Source organism: Callorhinchus milii, unplaced genomic scaffold (genome assembly GCF_018977255.1).
Source record: "Callorhinchus milii isolate IMCB2004 unplaced genomic scaffold, IMCB_Cmil_1.0 Scaffold8, whole genome shotgun sequence".
NCBI classification, from domain to species: Eukaryota; Metazoa; Chordata; class Chondrichthyes; order Chimaeriformes; family Callorhinchidae; genus Callorhinchus; species Callorhinchus milii.
The window spans coordinates 5,210,864-5,223,489 of record NW_024704749.1 but is presented as its reverse complement, the minus strand read 5'-3'; the positions used below and the strand labels follow the sequence as shown (position 1 = coordinate 5,223,489).

At 50.3% G+C, this 12,626-nt stretch overlaps 1 protein-coding gene across 1 annotated transcript in view; it reads left to right on the top strand.

The window, feature by feature from the left end:
• The window catches only part of nos1 (nitric oxide synthase 1 (neuronal)), a 28,262-nt gene extending 15,677 nt beyond the window's left edge, over positions 1-12,585 (top strand). The window contains exons 14-29 of the mRNA XM_042337253.1: positions 178-322; positions 832-936; positions 1,543-1,601; positions 1,993-2,109; positions 2,659-2,833; positions 3,242-3,380; positions 3,892-3,970; positions 4,554-4,747; positions 5,305-5,474; positions 6,043-6,253; positions 6,733-6,820; positions 7,623-7,744; positions 8,743-8,891; positions 9,256-9,450; positions 10,387-10,505; positions 11,380-12,585. Of these exons, the coding sequence (XP_042193187.1) occupies positions 178-322; positions 832-936; positions 1,543-1,601; positions 1,993-2,109; positions 2,659-2,833; positions 3,242-3,380; positions 3,892-3,970; positions 4,554-4,747; positions 5,305-5,474; positions 6,043-6,253; positions 6,733-6,820; positions 7,623-7,744; positions 8,743-8,891; positions 9,256-9,450; positions 10,387-10,505; positions 11,380-11,395 (2,083 nt within the window). The 3' untranslated portion in view covers positions 11,396-12,585. The remainder of the gene's footprint in view (positions 1-177; positions 323-831; positions 937-1,542; positions 1,602-1,992; positions 2,110-2,658; positions 2,834-3,241; positions 3,381-3,891; positions 3,971-4,553; positions 4,748-5,304; positions 5,475-6,042; positions 6,254-6,732; positions 6,821-7,622; positions 7,745-8,742; positions 8,892-9,255; positions 9,451-10,386; positions 10,506-11,379) is intronic.
• Positions 12,586-12,626: the final 41 nt, after the last annotated feature.

Sequence of the window (12,626 nt, the reverse complement as noted above, 5' to 3'; positions counted from 1 at the left end):
CACAAGGAACGTGCCTGCAAGAAAGAGAATAACTATCAGCAATACTTCCAGATATTGACCACATTTTTTGAGTCGCTTTATTTCCCCCTACAACCCTGAACCCACGGCCTCTTGTTCCACTCCCACGGCGATTTCGATAAGCAACCGCCGCCTGATACTGTCGCTCTCACGTTCAAGGGCTGTCAAGTTCTCCGCGAAGTTGATGGGACAAGCGATGGCGAAGAGAGTGAAAGCCACCATTCTGTACGCCACGGAAACGGGAAAGTCCCACGCCTACGCCAAGACGCTGTGCGAGATATTCAAGCACGCTTTCGATGCGAAGGTGAGAGGCGAGTTTGATTTGAAGTTGCTCCGTTCGTTGACTGCTTTGTCACAAGCATACGTACTGTCCCATCTTATGTACGATGATGCACTAAAATCTCCACCGGCCGCACTAAAGGGTGGGGGCGATACGAATGCAAGTTGTTCTTGTTATCATCATTGTTGCTGTTGCCTCGAAACTTTGGAACTCTCTCCCGTTCGATCCCTCCGCCTTGCCCCCCCCCCCCCCCCCGCTCCCTCCCCGCTGTCAAATCCCGCCTAAAGACCCTCCTTTTTGATCGCGCTTACGGTCACCTCCCAGCCCTCCCTCTCGCCCCTGGCTCGGGGTCAGACTCTGCCACTGTCAAGCTCTCCGGGACGCTAGCCCTCGTGGAGGAGCCCTATGTAAGTGCAAGATGTTGTTGTTGTCTGTGTTCTCGCTGTCATTGCGGTCATTGTTGCTGTTGTCCTCGTTGTCGTGGTGGTGGTGGTGGTGGTGGTCCTTGATCGAGTGAATTGTGTTCCCTGCAGGTGATAGGCATGGATGACTACGACATTGTGCACTTGGAACACGAAGCTCTGGTGTTGGTAGTCACGAGCACCTTTGGGAACGGGGATCCACCAGAGAATGGAGAGGTATATTCCCAACAAGCTGTCTCGGGCGGGGCTGTGCTGTGCTGTGCTGTGCTGGGCTGGGCTGGGCTGGGCGTGGGGGAGTCCACAGCCTTGTTGTGGTTGTGCCCATCAGTGGTAGCCGGGTGGGAAGAGTTCAGGCTCAGCCGACGACGGCACTCTGACCCTCTGAAGGATTGTGGGTTCAAGCCACACGGCGGGGACTTTGAGCTCACAAGTCCAGGCTGATAGTTTAGTGCCGTGCTGGGTGAGCAGAGGTGCCGTCCTTGTGAGACATTAACCCGTGGGCCCACCCGCGCCTGTTCGGGTGGACGTTAAAGACGTTCCCCCAGATAAAATTAGTCGTTCGCTTTGCGAGTGCTTGTGGGATATTTGCCGTTGCGCAAATTGTCTGTCGGGATCCACCCACAAAATACACACAGTCACCCGAAACCTCAGCGAAGGGCTTTTGAGACGCGATGAGGCGCAACATCAAATTCAACGAAGGGATGAATTCATCATCGTAAGTTAGGTTTGACGAGTTCTTATCCGGATCGTTTTTAATTTCATTTCTAGTTTTTATACGGAAAGATGTTCTAAACCGTGCGAATTCTTGTCTCGTTCGTTTAGAAATTCGGGTCGATCCTGATGGAAATGAGAAACCGCAACTCCAACTCCGAAGAAAGAAAGTGAGAGAAAGCTCTGAAGGGAGTCTGGCCGTCTCGGGAATTATTGCCTTTTTTTTAACCATTACGAGTGTTTTAAAACCAATTACTTACCTTAATTCAGTATTTTCGAATGCCGGGTTCCCCTCACACAAAAAAAGACACCTTACAGTATATTCTGAAGCGCTTTGAGACGTCTCAACGACGTGATAAGGCCCTGTATCAAAGGATTGTTATTATTATTATTAAAACCAGTTGCGAGCTAAACCGAAGATAAGTCGTTATCTATTAATACACACAGAAAAAATTTAGACTTTTGTTTTTTTGAATAAAACTACCTTGTGTTTCTCCTCTCACTCTCTCTCTCTCTCTCTCTCTCTTCTCCCCCAACCTCCCACCCACTCGCTGTCTCTAGGAGCTACAAAATCCGATTTAATAGTGTATCCTCGTACTCAGATGCTGGCAAATCTTCCAGCGATGAGCTTGGAAGCAAAGACAACTTGGAAAGTACTGGGCCCTTAGCCAACATGAGGTAAGAGAAAATGCGCCCTAAAATGCGCAGAAGCCTCTGTGGGTGTGGGGGTGTGGGGGGGGGGGGGGGGGGCGGTGTGTGTATGTGTGGGTGGGTGGGGGGGTGGGGGTCACACTTAGGTTTGCTGTCTGTACGGAATTCACCGGGCAGCATTCCCCTTTTAAAGGAGTCCCGTCGTGTATTGGTTAGAGTGCTCTAAGGTTTTCGGGGCGAAACCTTCGACAAGTTTCCTTACTCCATGCTCCTCTGTTTGCCGAGCAGTAAGTAGGAACCTGCAATGCTCCTGTGCTTCCTAACTGCGGATGGTGAAGCCGGGGGCAAGGTGGGGAGCGAAAAAAAAGAATAGCGCCCTCATCTTTGCCCAGGAATCGTTTCGCCCACGAAATACGCAGTCACTCCACTTTACGATATACCCTGCGAAGGCTTTGAGACGTCTCGACGACGTGATAAGGCGCTGTATCAAATGCAAGGATCGCTGTTAAGGTTGATGGTTAACATAGAACAAAGGCGGATTGAGACTTTGTTTTGCGGGGATGTTTTGTGTTGAAGATTTTCGGTCTTCGGGCTGGGCTCGCGAGCCTACCCCCATTTCTGCGCCTTCGCTCGGGCCATCGACACGTTGCTGGACGAGCTGGGAGGGGAGCGGATGCAGAAGATGGGAGAGGGGGACGAGCTCTGTGGACAGGAGGAGTCATTCAGAACCTGGGCCAAGAAAGTCTTCAAGGTAATAATCCCTCAAACATAAAACCGAGTCCCCCCCCACTCAATCCACGACTGTCTGCGGGATGTCGTGGTGCGCAATTGGCTGCCGCGTTTCGCCCGCTAAATACACAGCCAATTCACCTTACGATGCATTCTGCGTTGCGCCTTGAGACGTCTCGCCGACGAGATCGGGCGCCGTATCAAACGCAAGGATCATTATTACAAATGCAAGGTGTTGTCGTTGGCCGTTTCCCGAGTGAGAGGCGCCGTGCGTATACGTTTGGCTGCCATCGGCATCCGGTAGCCGAGCCAGACGGCCCTTGCCCCTTACCCTCAGATCACAGGTGCGCAGCCACTCGCTCGGCTCTTCGAAGCAGCGTGAGTGTATTGCGCGTTTTATGCACTGTATCCGGTTGATATGATGTGTTAGGCAGCGTGCGACGTGTTCTGCGTGGGAGACGACGTCAACATTGAGAAAGCCAACGACTCCCTCATAAGCAACGATCGCAGCTGGAAACGAGACAAATTCCGTCTGACCTACGAGGCAGAGGCACCGGATCTCACGGAAGGTAAGCTTCGCCCGCCCTCCCACCTCCCACTCCACCCCTCCCCCCACCCCACCCCACCCCTCCCCACCGTCCCAAAAAGGGGGGGGGGTGGTGAGTGGCGTGGACGCACTGTAATGTTATGTAGCAGTGCTCTTCACCGTTGGCGATGACCCAGAAGGCAGCCATTTTTGTCTTCTTTGAGCAGGAAGCCGCTCTGTGGTGAGGGCATCCTCCGCGATACTCAAACCCACTGTCACGTCTCACTGTAGAGGGTGGTGGGTGGGTGGGGGGGGGTGCGGTGAGGGGTTACGGAGCCTGAACATCTCACCATAACAGGGGCTGCACTGTATTTGGTGAGCAGCGATATCACAATGGGATTCAGCTGCAGATAAACTGCGACCTAAGGAAACGGGCTCAACGGACTAGATTTCTACTCTCCTCTCGCTATCCTCTTAACCCTTGTGTTTTCTGTGTGTTAAGCGTGTAACCTGAGACCCGTTTAATGCTTTGTGTTTGTCATTCCGGGGCCCAGCGCTCTACAGTATCCACAAAAAGAACGTGTTCGCTGCCAAACTGCTGTCCCGCCATAACTTGCAAAATCCCAAATCCAGGTAACCCTTCATCTTTCTCCGCCTTCCGACTGTCAGCTATTCTATCACTAGCTTCGCATCAGCTTAGGGAGTTGTAACTCGCTGTCGCCAAGTGTTTAGCCTTCTGAGAACGTAAAATTAAAATTTAAAAGTGGTCAAATTATAAATTATAAAAGTTTGCAGTATATTTGCAGTATGTTCCGTGAAGCTCTTTGAGACGTCTCAATGACGTGATGAGGCGTTAAATCAAATGCACGTATTATTATTATTACTGTTATTATGATTTACTCTTCCATGTCATCTCTGAACCTTTAGGTGTCAACCTGGCTTGGTTGCTGGAACTCTTGCCCATGACTTTAGAAGTTAGGGGTTCAAGCCCCATTCGGGGACTTTGACTCGTAGTCTCGGCCAAGGGGGAATCCAACCTTTTGGCTGCTGAGGGCTGGATGCCCTATTTAATAAACGCCCACTGGCCGCATAAGCAATATTTCTGTGTTTCCCTTCCTCAAACATAACATTTATGGGTTATGGAGGGAGCGGGGGGGAGCAGATGCATACAGGTATCGTGCATTAATATTAACTAAATATGATTTTTCTCTTTAAGCCGTTCGACAATTTTGCTCCGCATACATACACACCATCTCGCCGAGCTGAAGTATCAGCCTGGAGACCATCTGGGCATCTTTCCTGGCAACCACGAAGATCTAGTCAATGCCTTGATCGACCGATTGGACGACGCACCACCTTTTAACCAGATTATTAAGGTGGAGCTTCTGGAGGAGAGAAACACTGCTTTAGGTAATGCCGTCAAATACGTGTGCGGCTGTGATAACATGGAATATTATTATCATCATTGTTACGAACTCGCTGCCCGGTTAAACAGAAAGCCTCAAGGAAACATTTTACATAATAAGAATAATTGGAGTCCAGTAGCGTAGTGGTTAGCGAGCTCACCTCGCAAGCCGCGAGGACCCGGGTTCGATTCCCGGGGCGTGGCAAAACCTGAGGCAAGTTTCCGCACTCCACACGCCACTGTTTACCGAGCAGTCAGTAGGAACCCGGTTGTTAGTCGGTTGGGAAGATTGCTTTCCGTGGGTTAATAATCCCTCAAATAATAACAATAATAGTAATTTGGTCACTCAATCCACGACTGTCTATGGGACGCTGCTGTGCGCAATTGCCTACCGCACTCGGCCCACAAAATACACAGTCAATTTCACATCACAGTATATTCTGTGAAACGCTTTGAGACGTCTCGACGACACGATAAGGTGCTATATTAACTGCTAGGATGATGATGATGATTATTATTATTACTACGATGATGGTTACATCAGTCTCTCCTCTTCCTGCAGGTGTTATTAGTAACTGGAACGATGAAAAACGCATCCCCCCATGCACCATTTTTCAAGCCTTTAAGTGTTACCTGGATATCACAACGCCACCAAATCCCCTCTTACTGCAGCAGTTAACTCTCCTGGCGACGAACGACTTTCAAAGGAAGAGACTTGAGGTCCTCAGTGAGGTGAGCGAGAGAACCTGGGTTCGATTCCCGGGCAGGGCCAAACGTTGGGCAAGTTTACCTGGCAATAAGTAGGAGCCCGATTAAAATAAATAAATACATTGGCCATTCAATTCACGACGGTTTGTGGGACACTGCTGAGCCCAATTGGATGTCCACATTTTGCCCACAAAGTATACAGTCATGCAGGGAGAGCAAGGTCTTCGAATGAGACCTGAAGATACAGCGAAACCAAATTATACGTGTGTAAATTAAGCGCCTTTCAAGTTGGGAGGACGTCCCAAGGCACTGGACAGTCAGGGATTTGGACCCGAGCTGAGGGTGGAGGGCGGGGAGGGTAGGAGGGTGGCCGAAGGCTCGGTCGAAGAGGAAGGGTCTTGAGACATACCTTGAAGGAGGCGAGGGAGACGAGTTAAGATGGGGGGTGGGTGGGGGCGCAATGCGGAATCGTAGAGGAAGAACGTTCGGGTTTTGGGGCATAGCGGCTGACGGTGGGAGGGAATGCACGAGGGGTAATCCCTGAGCTGTAGCGGGGCGGGGGTCACTCAGCGCTGTGTCTTGCATTTGCCAGGGTCTGCAGGAGTACGAGGAGTGGAAGTGGAGCAAGAACCCGACGGTGGTGGAGGTTCTGGAGGAGTTCTCCTCGGTCCAGGTCCCGGCCACGCTGCTCCTGACTCAGCTCCCGCTCCTCCAGCCTCGCTACTACTCCATCAGCTCCTCTCCTGACCTGCACCCGGGCGAGATCCACCTGACTGTGGCCGTGGTCTCCTATCGAACCAGAGGTAAAGCTGGAGCATAATAACAACAACCAACAACAGCTCGCATTGGTATTGGGGCCTTCACACCAGGCGGTGTTTCTTAGCACTCAACAGTGGCGGAGCCTGACGCCGAGCCAGGGGCACTCGAACAACAACAACAACAACAACGTGCATTTATATCTCACCCCTCGTACAGGGCAACGTCGCAGGGCGCTCACTGAGAGGAGCAGGGATTCTTCCCACTCAGAAGCTCCCGTTACCCGGAAAAATACACAGCCACTCCACTTCACAGTCTATCCCATGAAGGCATTTTGAGATGTCTCAATGACATGATAAGGCGCTGTATTTTGGGGGGCGGGGGGGGTCAGTCGAGGGGTGTCTGACACGTCCGGAAATCCATCGCTGCGCTCTAAGGGTATTCTGCTTATCTAAGGCGTCTAAATAGGTTGTCACGTACCGTGAGACCAGTTAATATTATTACCATTAAACTTTTGACTTCACAGACGGGGAAGGACCTTTGCATCATGGAGTCTGCTCATCCTGGCTTAACAGAATTGACCCAGATGAGATTCTTCCGTGCTTTGTGAGAGGGTAACCGGATTTATACTGTGTAAACGGCTGTAAATTTAATGCTAAATGAATTCCTGTTCAGCAGAGCGTAATCGCACAATGACTCAACATCGCAACTGGCTTCTATATAAACTGCCTCAGTCCCCCCGCCTCGCCCCCACCTCCCCCTTGTTGGTCTTCAGATCGCACCTGAAGACCTTCTTCTTCGGCCGTGCCTACAGTCACCTCCTCTCTCACCCCGGCTCTACGTCAAGCTCCGCCACTGTTATAACTTGCACTTATATAGCTCTGCTCTGAGATGACTTGCGCTTATGTAGCCCCCATGTCTCGGAGTCCTGAACAGTGGCAGAGCCTGATGCTGAACTGGGGTAGGGGGGGAGGCGGGGGGGAAGAGGAGGTGTCAGTAAGCACGGTCAAAGAGGAAGGTCTTCTGAATTCAGAGGCAAGGTGGAGGGAATTGGGGGAATGAGTCCCAAAGCTTTGCGGTGCAGTGGCTAAAAGTGCGACTACCGAAGGTTGAGCGGAGGGGATGAGGGTCAAGCAGGAGTGATGGAGCCAACTGAGCCGAGGAGATGGGTGGTGGAGTGGGGTGGGGGGGGGGGGGTGGAGTAAGGTCGGGGGGAGTGCGTGAAGTGATTTGCAGACGAGTGTGAGGATGTTGAAGTCGATCCTTGTGTGATAGGGATGAAGCCAGTGGAGCCTGGCGAGGACTGGTGAGATGGGGGAGGGGGGTGGGGTTTAGAGTGGGTGGGCAGCGGAGTTTTGAATGAACTCAGGCAGAGCGAGAGGCGTTCCTAAACTAACCCCTGTGTCTGGGCTGCAGGGCGCCAAGTTTCAGGATGCCGACAGACCCCACAGTTCCCTGTATCCTGATCGGACCAGGGACTGGAATCGCCCCGTTCCGAAGCTTCTGGCAGCAGCGACTCCATGAAATAGAGCAAAAAGGTACCTCATCGAAACAGAACTGACGCTGCCACAAGCGAGGGCAGGATTCCTGACCTTCTTAAGGGATTTTTTTTTTTTTTGATCAGCCCAGCCGGGTGTCTGACGCGTGCGGAAACCCATCACCGTTGCTTAAGAGCCTCCAAACCAAGCTGAGAATTCCATACCTACACGTGGAAATCCCAGAGATAGATTGTTGGAATGGATTGCACACTCTCACGCTCTCTCTCTCTCTCTCTCTCCCTGGAGGGATGCCCCTTGCTTACCTAATTCCGTAAAGTATTAGGCGCAGTTTGGCAAGCGCCAAAGCTTGGGGGTGGGGGGAACCCCAGAGTTTGCGGTAGGGGTGACTGCTGGAGTCTAACCAGCTAAAACCGTATGGTTTGCCATTGATATGGCAAGCTTTCATGGGAAAGGAGGTCCTGCGCTTGGCTTGGCTTGTCTCGTGGTCAGCTGCAAAGCAGCAGCGGTATTGCCAAAGGCTTCAGTTCAGCGGAGTCTCTGTGAGCTGAAACTCTTCTCCCGACAACCCGCCCGCAGTTCAGTGCTACTCTGCTCCAGAATGCGATGCAATGCAGGTGCAGAGCCAGAGATTGGGCTGAGATTTTAAGTGGTGCGACAGATACATTAAGCTCCTGATAACTCGACCCTGACTTAACATTGCCACTACCTTCAAATATACAGTCAATTCTGCGAAGCGCTTTGAGACGTCTAGAAGACTTGAAAAGCGCTATATCAAATGCAAGGATTATTATTGTTATTATTATAATACTATTACTACTTAAGGTGCTGTCGATTTATCCCGGCCACATTTATTTATATCTCTATACTTACGCCTAACTAACTTGGGAGTAAGTTAGTAAATCAAGCGCTCGATAAACGACCTTCAAAGGAAGACAGTTGAAGTCCTCGGTGATTCCCGGGAGGGGCGAGGCTTTTCCAGGGGTCAAATGTCTATGTCAAATGCAAAGATTATCATAAGGATTATTATTTTATTTCAGAGATAAAACCGAGTCCCATGACGCTGGTGTTTGGCTGTCGGCAATCGAAAATTGACCACATCTACAGAGAGGAAGCGATTCAGGCAAAGCAGAAAGGAGTCTTTGAAGAGCTCCACACAGCTTACTCACGTGAGCCAGAAAAACCAAAGGTACTAAACTGCTCTATTGTCATATCTGGTGATATAGCGTTTACTGGAGTCCTGTAGCGCAGAGGTTAGAGCACTCGCCTGGGAGGTTAGAGGACCCGGGTTCGATTCCTGGCCAAGGCAAGTGTCCTTACACCACACGCCTCGGTTTACCCAGCAGTAAGTAGGAAACTGGGTTGTTCGTCGATTGGCGGATCGCTTTCCGGGGGTAATAATCCTTCAAAACAAATAATAATAATTTGTTCACTCAATCCATGGCTGTCTGTGGGACACTGCTGTGCCCAATTGGCTTACTCGTGATCAGGCGCCGTATCAAATGCAAGTATTATTATTATTATGGTGATATGACTACATTGTTTGCTTTCAGAAATACGTGCAGGACATCTTGCGTGAACAACTCGCCGGGCAAATGTACCGCCTACTGAAAGAGCAAAGAGGACACGTGTATGTGTGTGGGGACGTCACGATGGCGGGTGATGTTTTCAAGACAATTCAACACATCGTCAAAGACCACGAGAATATATCACTGGAGAACGCCGGGACCTTCCTCAGTAAACTACGAGTAAGCCAGAGAGAGCAGCACCGAGCCCCTACCTGGTTTTGGGAAGACTGTTTGAGAATGTGAAATGCTTCTCGGAGTCTTCCGGATTCACCCACTTTCCGTAGCAGAAAGTGGGGTCTTGCTTGGCGGACAATCTTGCCCCAAAATAAGATCGGTCGTTCCTCTCGTGGCTGTTTGCGGGACATCGCTGTGCGTCAATTGGGCTGCAGCGTTCGCCTAAAAATACCCGGTGGCTCCATCTCACGGTAAAACTATGTACGGTGTCCTGGCCAACTATCCCCCCAAATAAAAAGAAAAAAATTGGTCATTCACTCCACTGCTGTGGGCAAAATTGGATGCTGCATTCGCCCACAAAACACGCAGTCACTACACTTTACAACATATCCTTTTGAAGCGCTTTTGGGACATCCTCCTGACTTGAAGGCGCTGTACCAAATTATAGGGCTTATTATTATAACGACGCATCAATAGGTGACTATAATTATGATCTAATGCCGAGGGACACAGAATTGGATCTAAAGCATTGAAGTGTTGATTCTCGGAGGCAAATAGCATAGTGGTTAGAGCACTCGCCTCGCAAACGAGAGAACTTGGGTTCGATTCCCGCTCGGGGCAAAACCTTAGGCACGTTTTCTTACTCCACACGCCTCAGTGAGTAAGTTAGTCAATTGGGGGATCGTTTTCCGGGTGTAATAATCCCTCCGCCACATTTAAACTCGGTCACTCACACGACTACTTGTGGGGGACGCTGCTGTGCGCAATTGGCTGCCGCGTTTCGCCCACAAAATGCACAGTCAATTCACTTTACAGTCTATTCTGTGAAGCGCTTTGAGACGTCTCAACGACGTGACAAGGCGCTGTATCGAACGCAAAGGCTTTTTGTACGCGAGTATTACAAATGTGTGGCAAAGTGGCTCAACTTTGTTTCGACTTCAGGACGAAAACCGTTATCACGAAGACATTTTCGGAGTCACCCTGCGTACGTATGAAGTTACCAACCGCCTTCGATCGGAATCCATCGCTTTTATTGAAGAAAGCAAAAAGGACATCGATGAGTAAGTACCTGGGGAGGGATGGTGGGGGGGGGGGGAGACGGGCGGGGAAATAAAATAGCTCTCGGGTGCGCTTGACCGGCTGATGCGTAGATCAAAAGGGGCAGATCTTTCACAAACCTTTGGGTTGAGGCAAAGGTAGAGATGTTCATCAATAAGAGTGGGGTTTGGACGAGGCTGAAATTCCACATTCTTTCTGCCGGAGCCGTTTCACGCGTCGCGGTTGGGAACCCGGTTGTTAAGTCAATTGGCGGATCGCTTTCCGAGGCTGATGATGCCTCAACTTTAAAACAGAACTAAAAAGAAAATTTTTGCTCCGTCCACGACTGTTTGTGGGACACCGCCGTGCGCAATTGGCCGGCGAGTTTCGCCCACAAAATACACAGTCAATCCACTTTACAATCATAATACTAAGACTAATAATCCTTGCATTTGATATAGCCCTTCTCGCGCCTTCTCGACGTCTCAAAACGCTTCACAGAATAGACTGTAAAGTGAATTGACTGTATATTTTGTGGGCGAAACGCGGCAGCCAATTGCGCACAGCAGCGTCCCCGCAAACAGCCGTGGATTGAAAATGAACAATTTATCATTGTTTTTTGGTTTTTTGGAGGGATTATTATTAGGCTCTGTGTGGAGTAAGGAAACTTGCCCAAGGTTTCGCCCTCTGCCTGCAATTGAACTCAGGTCTCTCACTTGCAAAGCGAGTGCTCTAACCAACTGAGCTACAGGACTCCCAATATATTCCCAATATACTCCTTAATATATATATATATATTAAGGCGCCATAGAAAATTCGAGGATAGTTATTGTCAACTGTACGGCGCCGGTGTGCTAACCTAACCGACGAGTTTCCCTGTCCCTTTCGTTTCCGCAGGGTGTTCTCTGCCTGACCGGTCTGTACAGAAAGTTTCAGTGCTGCCTTCCACAAAGAACCTTCATTCAGGCCCGAGCGCTTTACCGCTGAATGACACGCGCGCGCGCAAAAAAAAAAAGACAAGACAAGACAGGACAGAGATGCCATGACGTTCCGGGAAGGCTCGTTCGGATGGTTTTATAGCATCGGAACACAGCTCTCCGTATTTTTTACGCACCTCACCCCAAGGCGGAAGGGATGGCTTTGTAATCTGTCGTATTGTGTGGCTATCGTTGTGTGTCTCTCTCTCTCTCTCTTTCTCTCTGTCTCGCTCTCTGTCTCTCTGTTGGTAAAGGAATGCTGCTTTCCTCCGAACAAGGTTTTATTTTAGATTTTCAGGCGTTGAAACGAACAGCGATCGATCTGCTTGTGGCATGAAACCCAACGCCAGGGCCAAACTTTCTTGACTTGCTAATTTTAAGGGACTCTTTTTATATATAAAAAAACACACGCACGCGCACACGCAAACATTGCGAGATATTGTTCGCCGAAGAAAACCATTGACTGGGGTGGTGTGGGGGGGTGGGGGGAGAGGGAAGCGAGGAGAAGGGAATTAGACAGGTACTTTAAAGGAAACATCTTCAGGGCTTACGGGGGTAAGAGCGGGGGAGTGGGACTTAATTGGGCAGCTCTCCCAAAGAAGCCGTCACAGGCACGATAGGCCGAATGGCCTCCTTCTGTGCTGTAAGATTCTACGAGGGGCACACGACGTGATCTATTCACGTGATAGCGTAGCCCTGCGATTCAATTGGCGGCGATGGGAGAGATCGTGGTCGATCCACAGACAGGAGGAGAGGAATATTCAAAGGCTCCGAGACATTTGTAAGGCTCAAAGTGACTGGCCCAAAGGCCGGGCGTAGTCTACATGTCCTGGCCGACAATCCCCCAAATAGAGTCAGTCATTCTCTTCGCGGCTGTTTGAGGACACTGTGTAAATTATCGCCTCCCCCCCCCACACCCAAAACAAAAAACGGTCACTCCAATGAGGCACTGCCCTGTGAAGCTCTTTGGGACGTCTTCTTAGCGAGTGAAAGGAGCTGCACCAAATGTAATAGATTATTATCATCATTGAATAAAATTCATGGCCTTTGCTTTGCGCAATGTTAACAACAAACAACGTCCTCGGGAGGACGTCCCTGGAACAGACGCTGGACAGACAGAGTTAGGGACCCGAGCTGATGGTGGGGGAGGGTGGAGGGCAGTGGGCT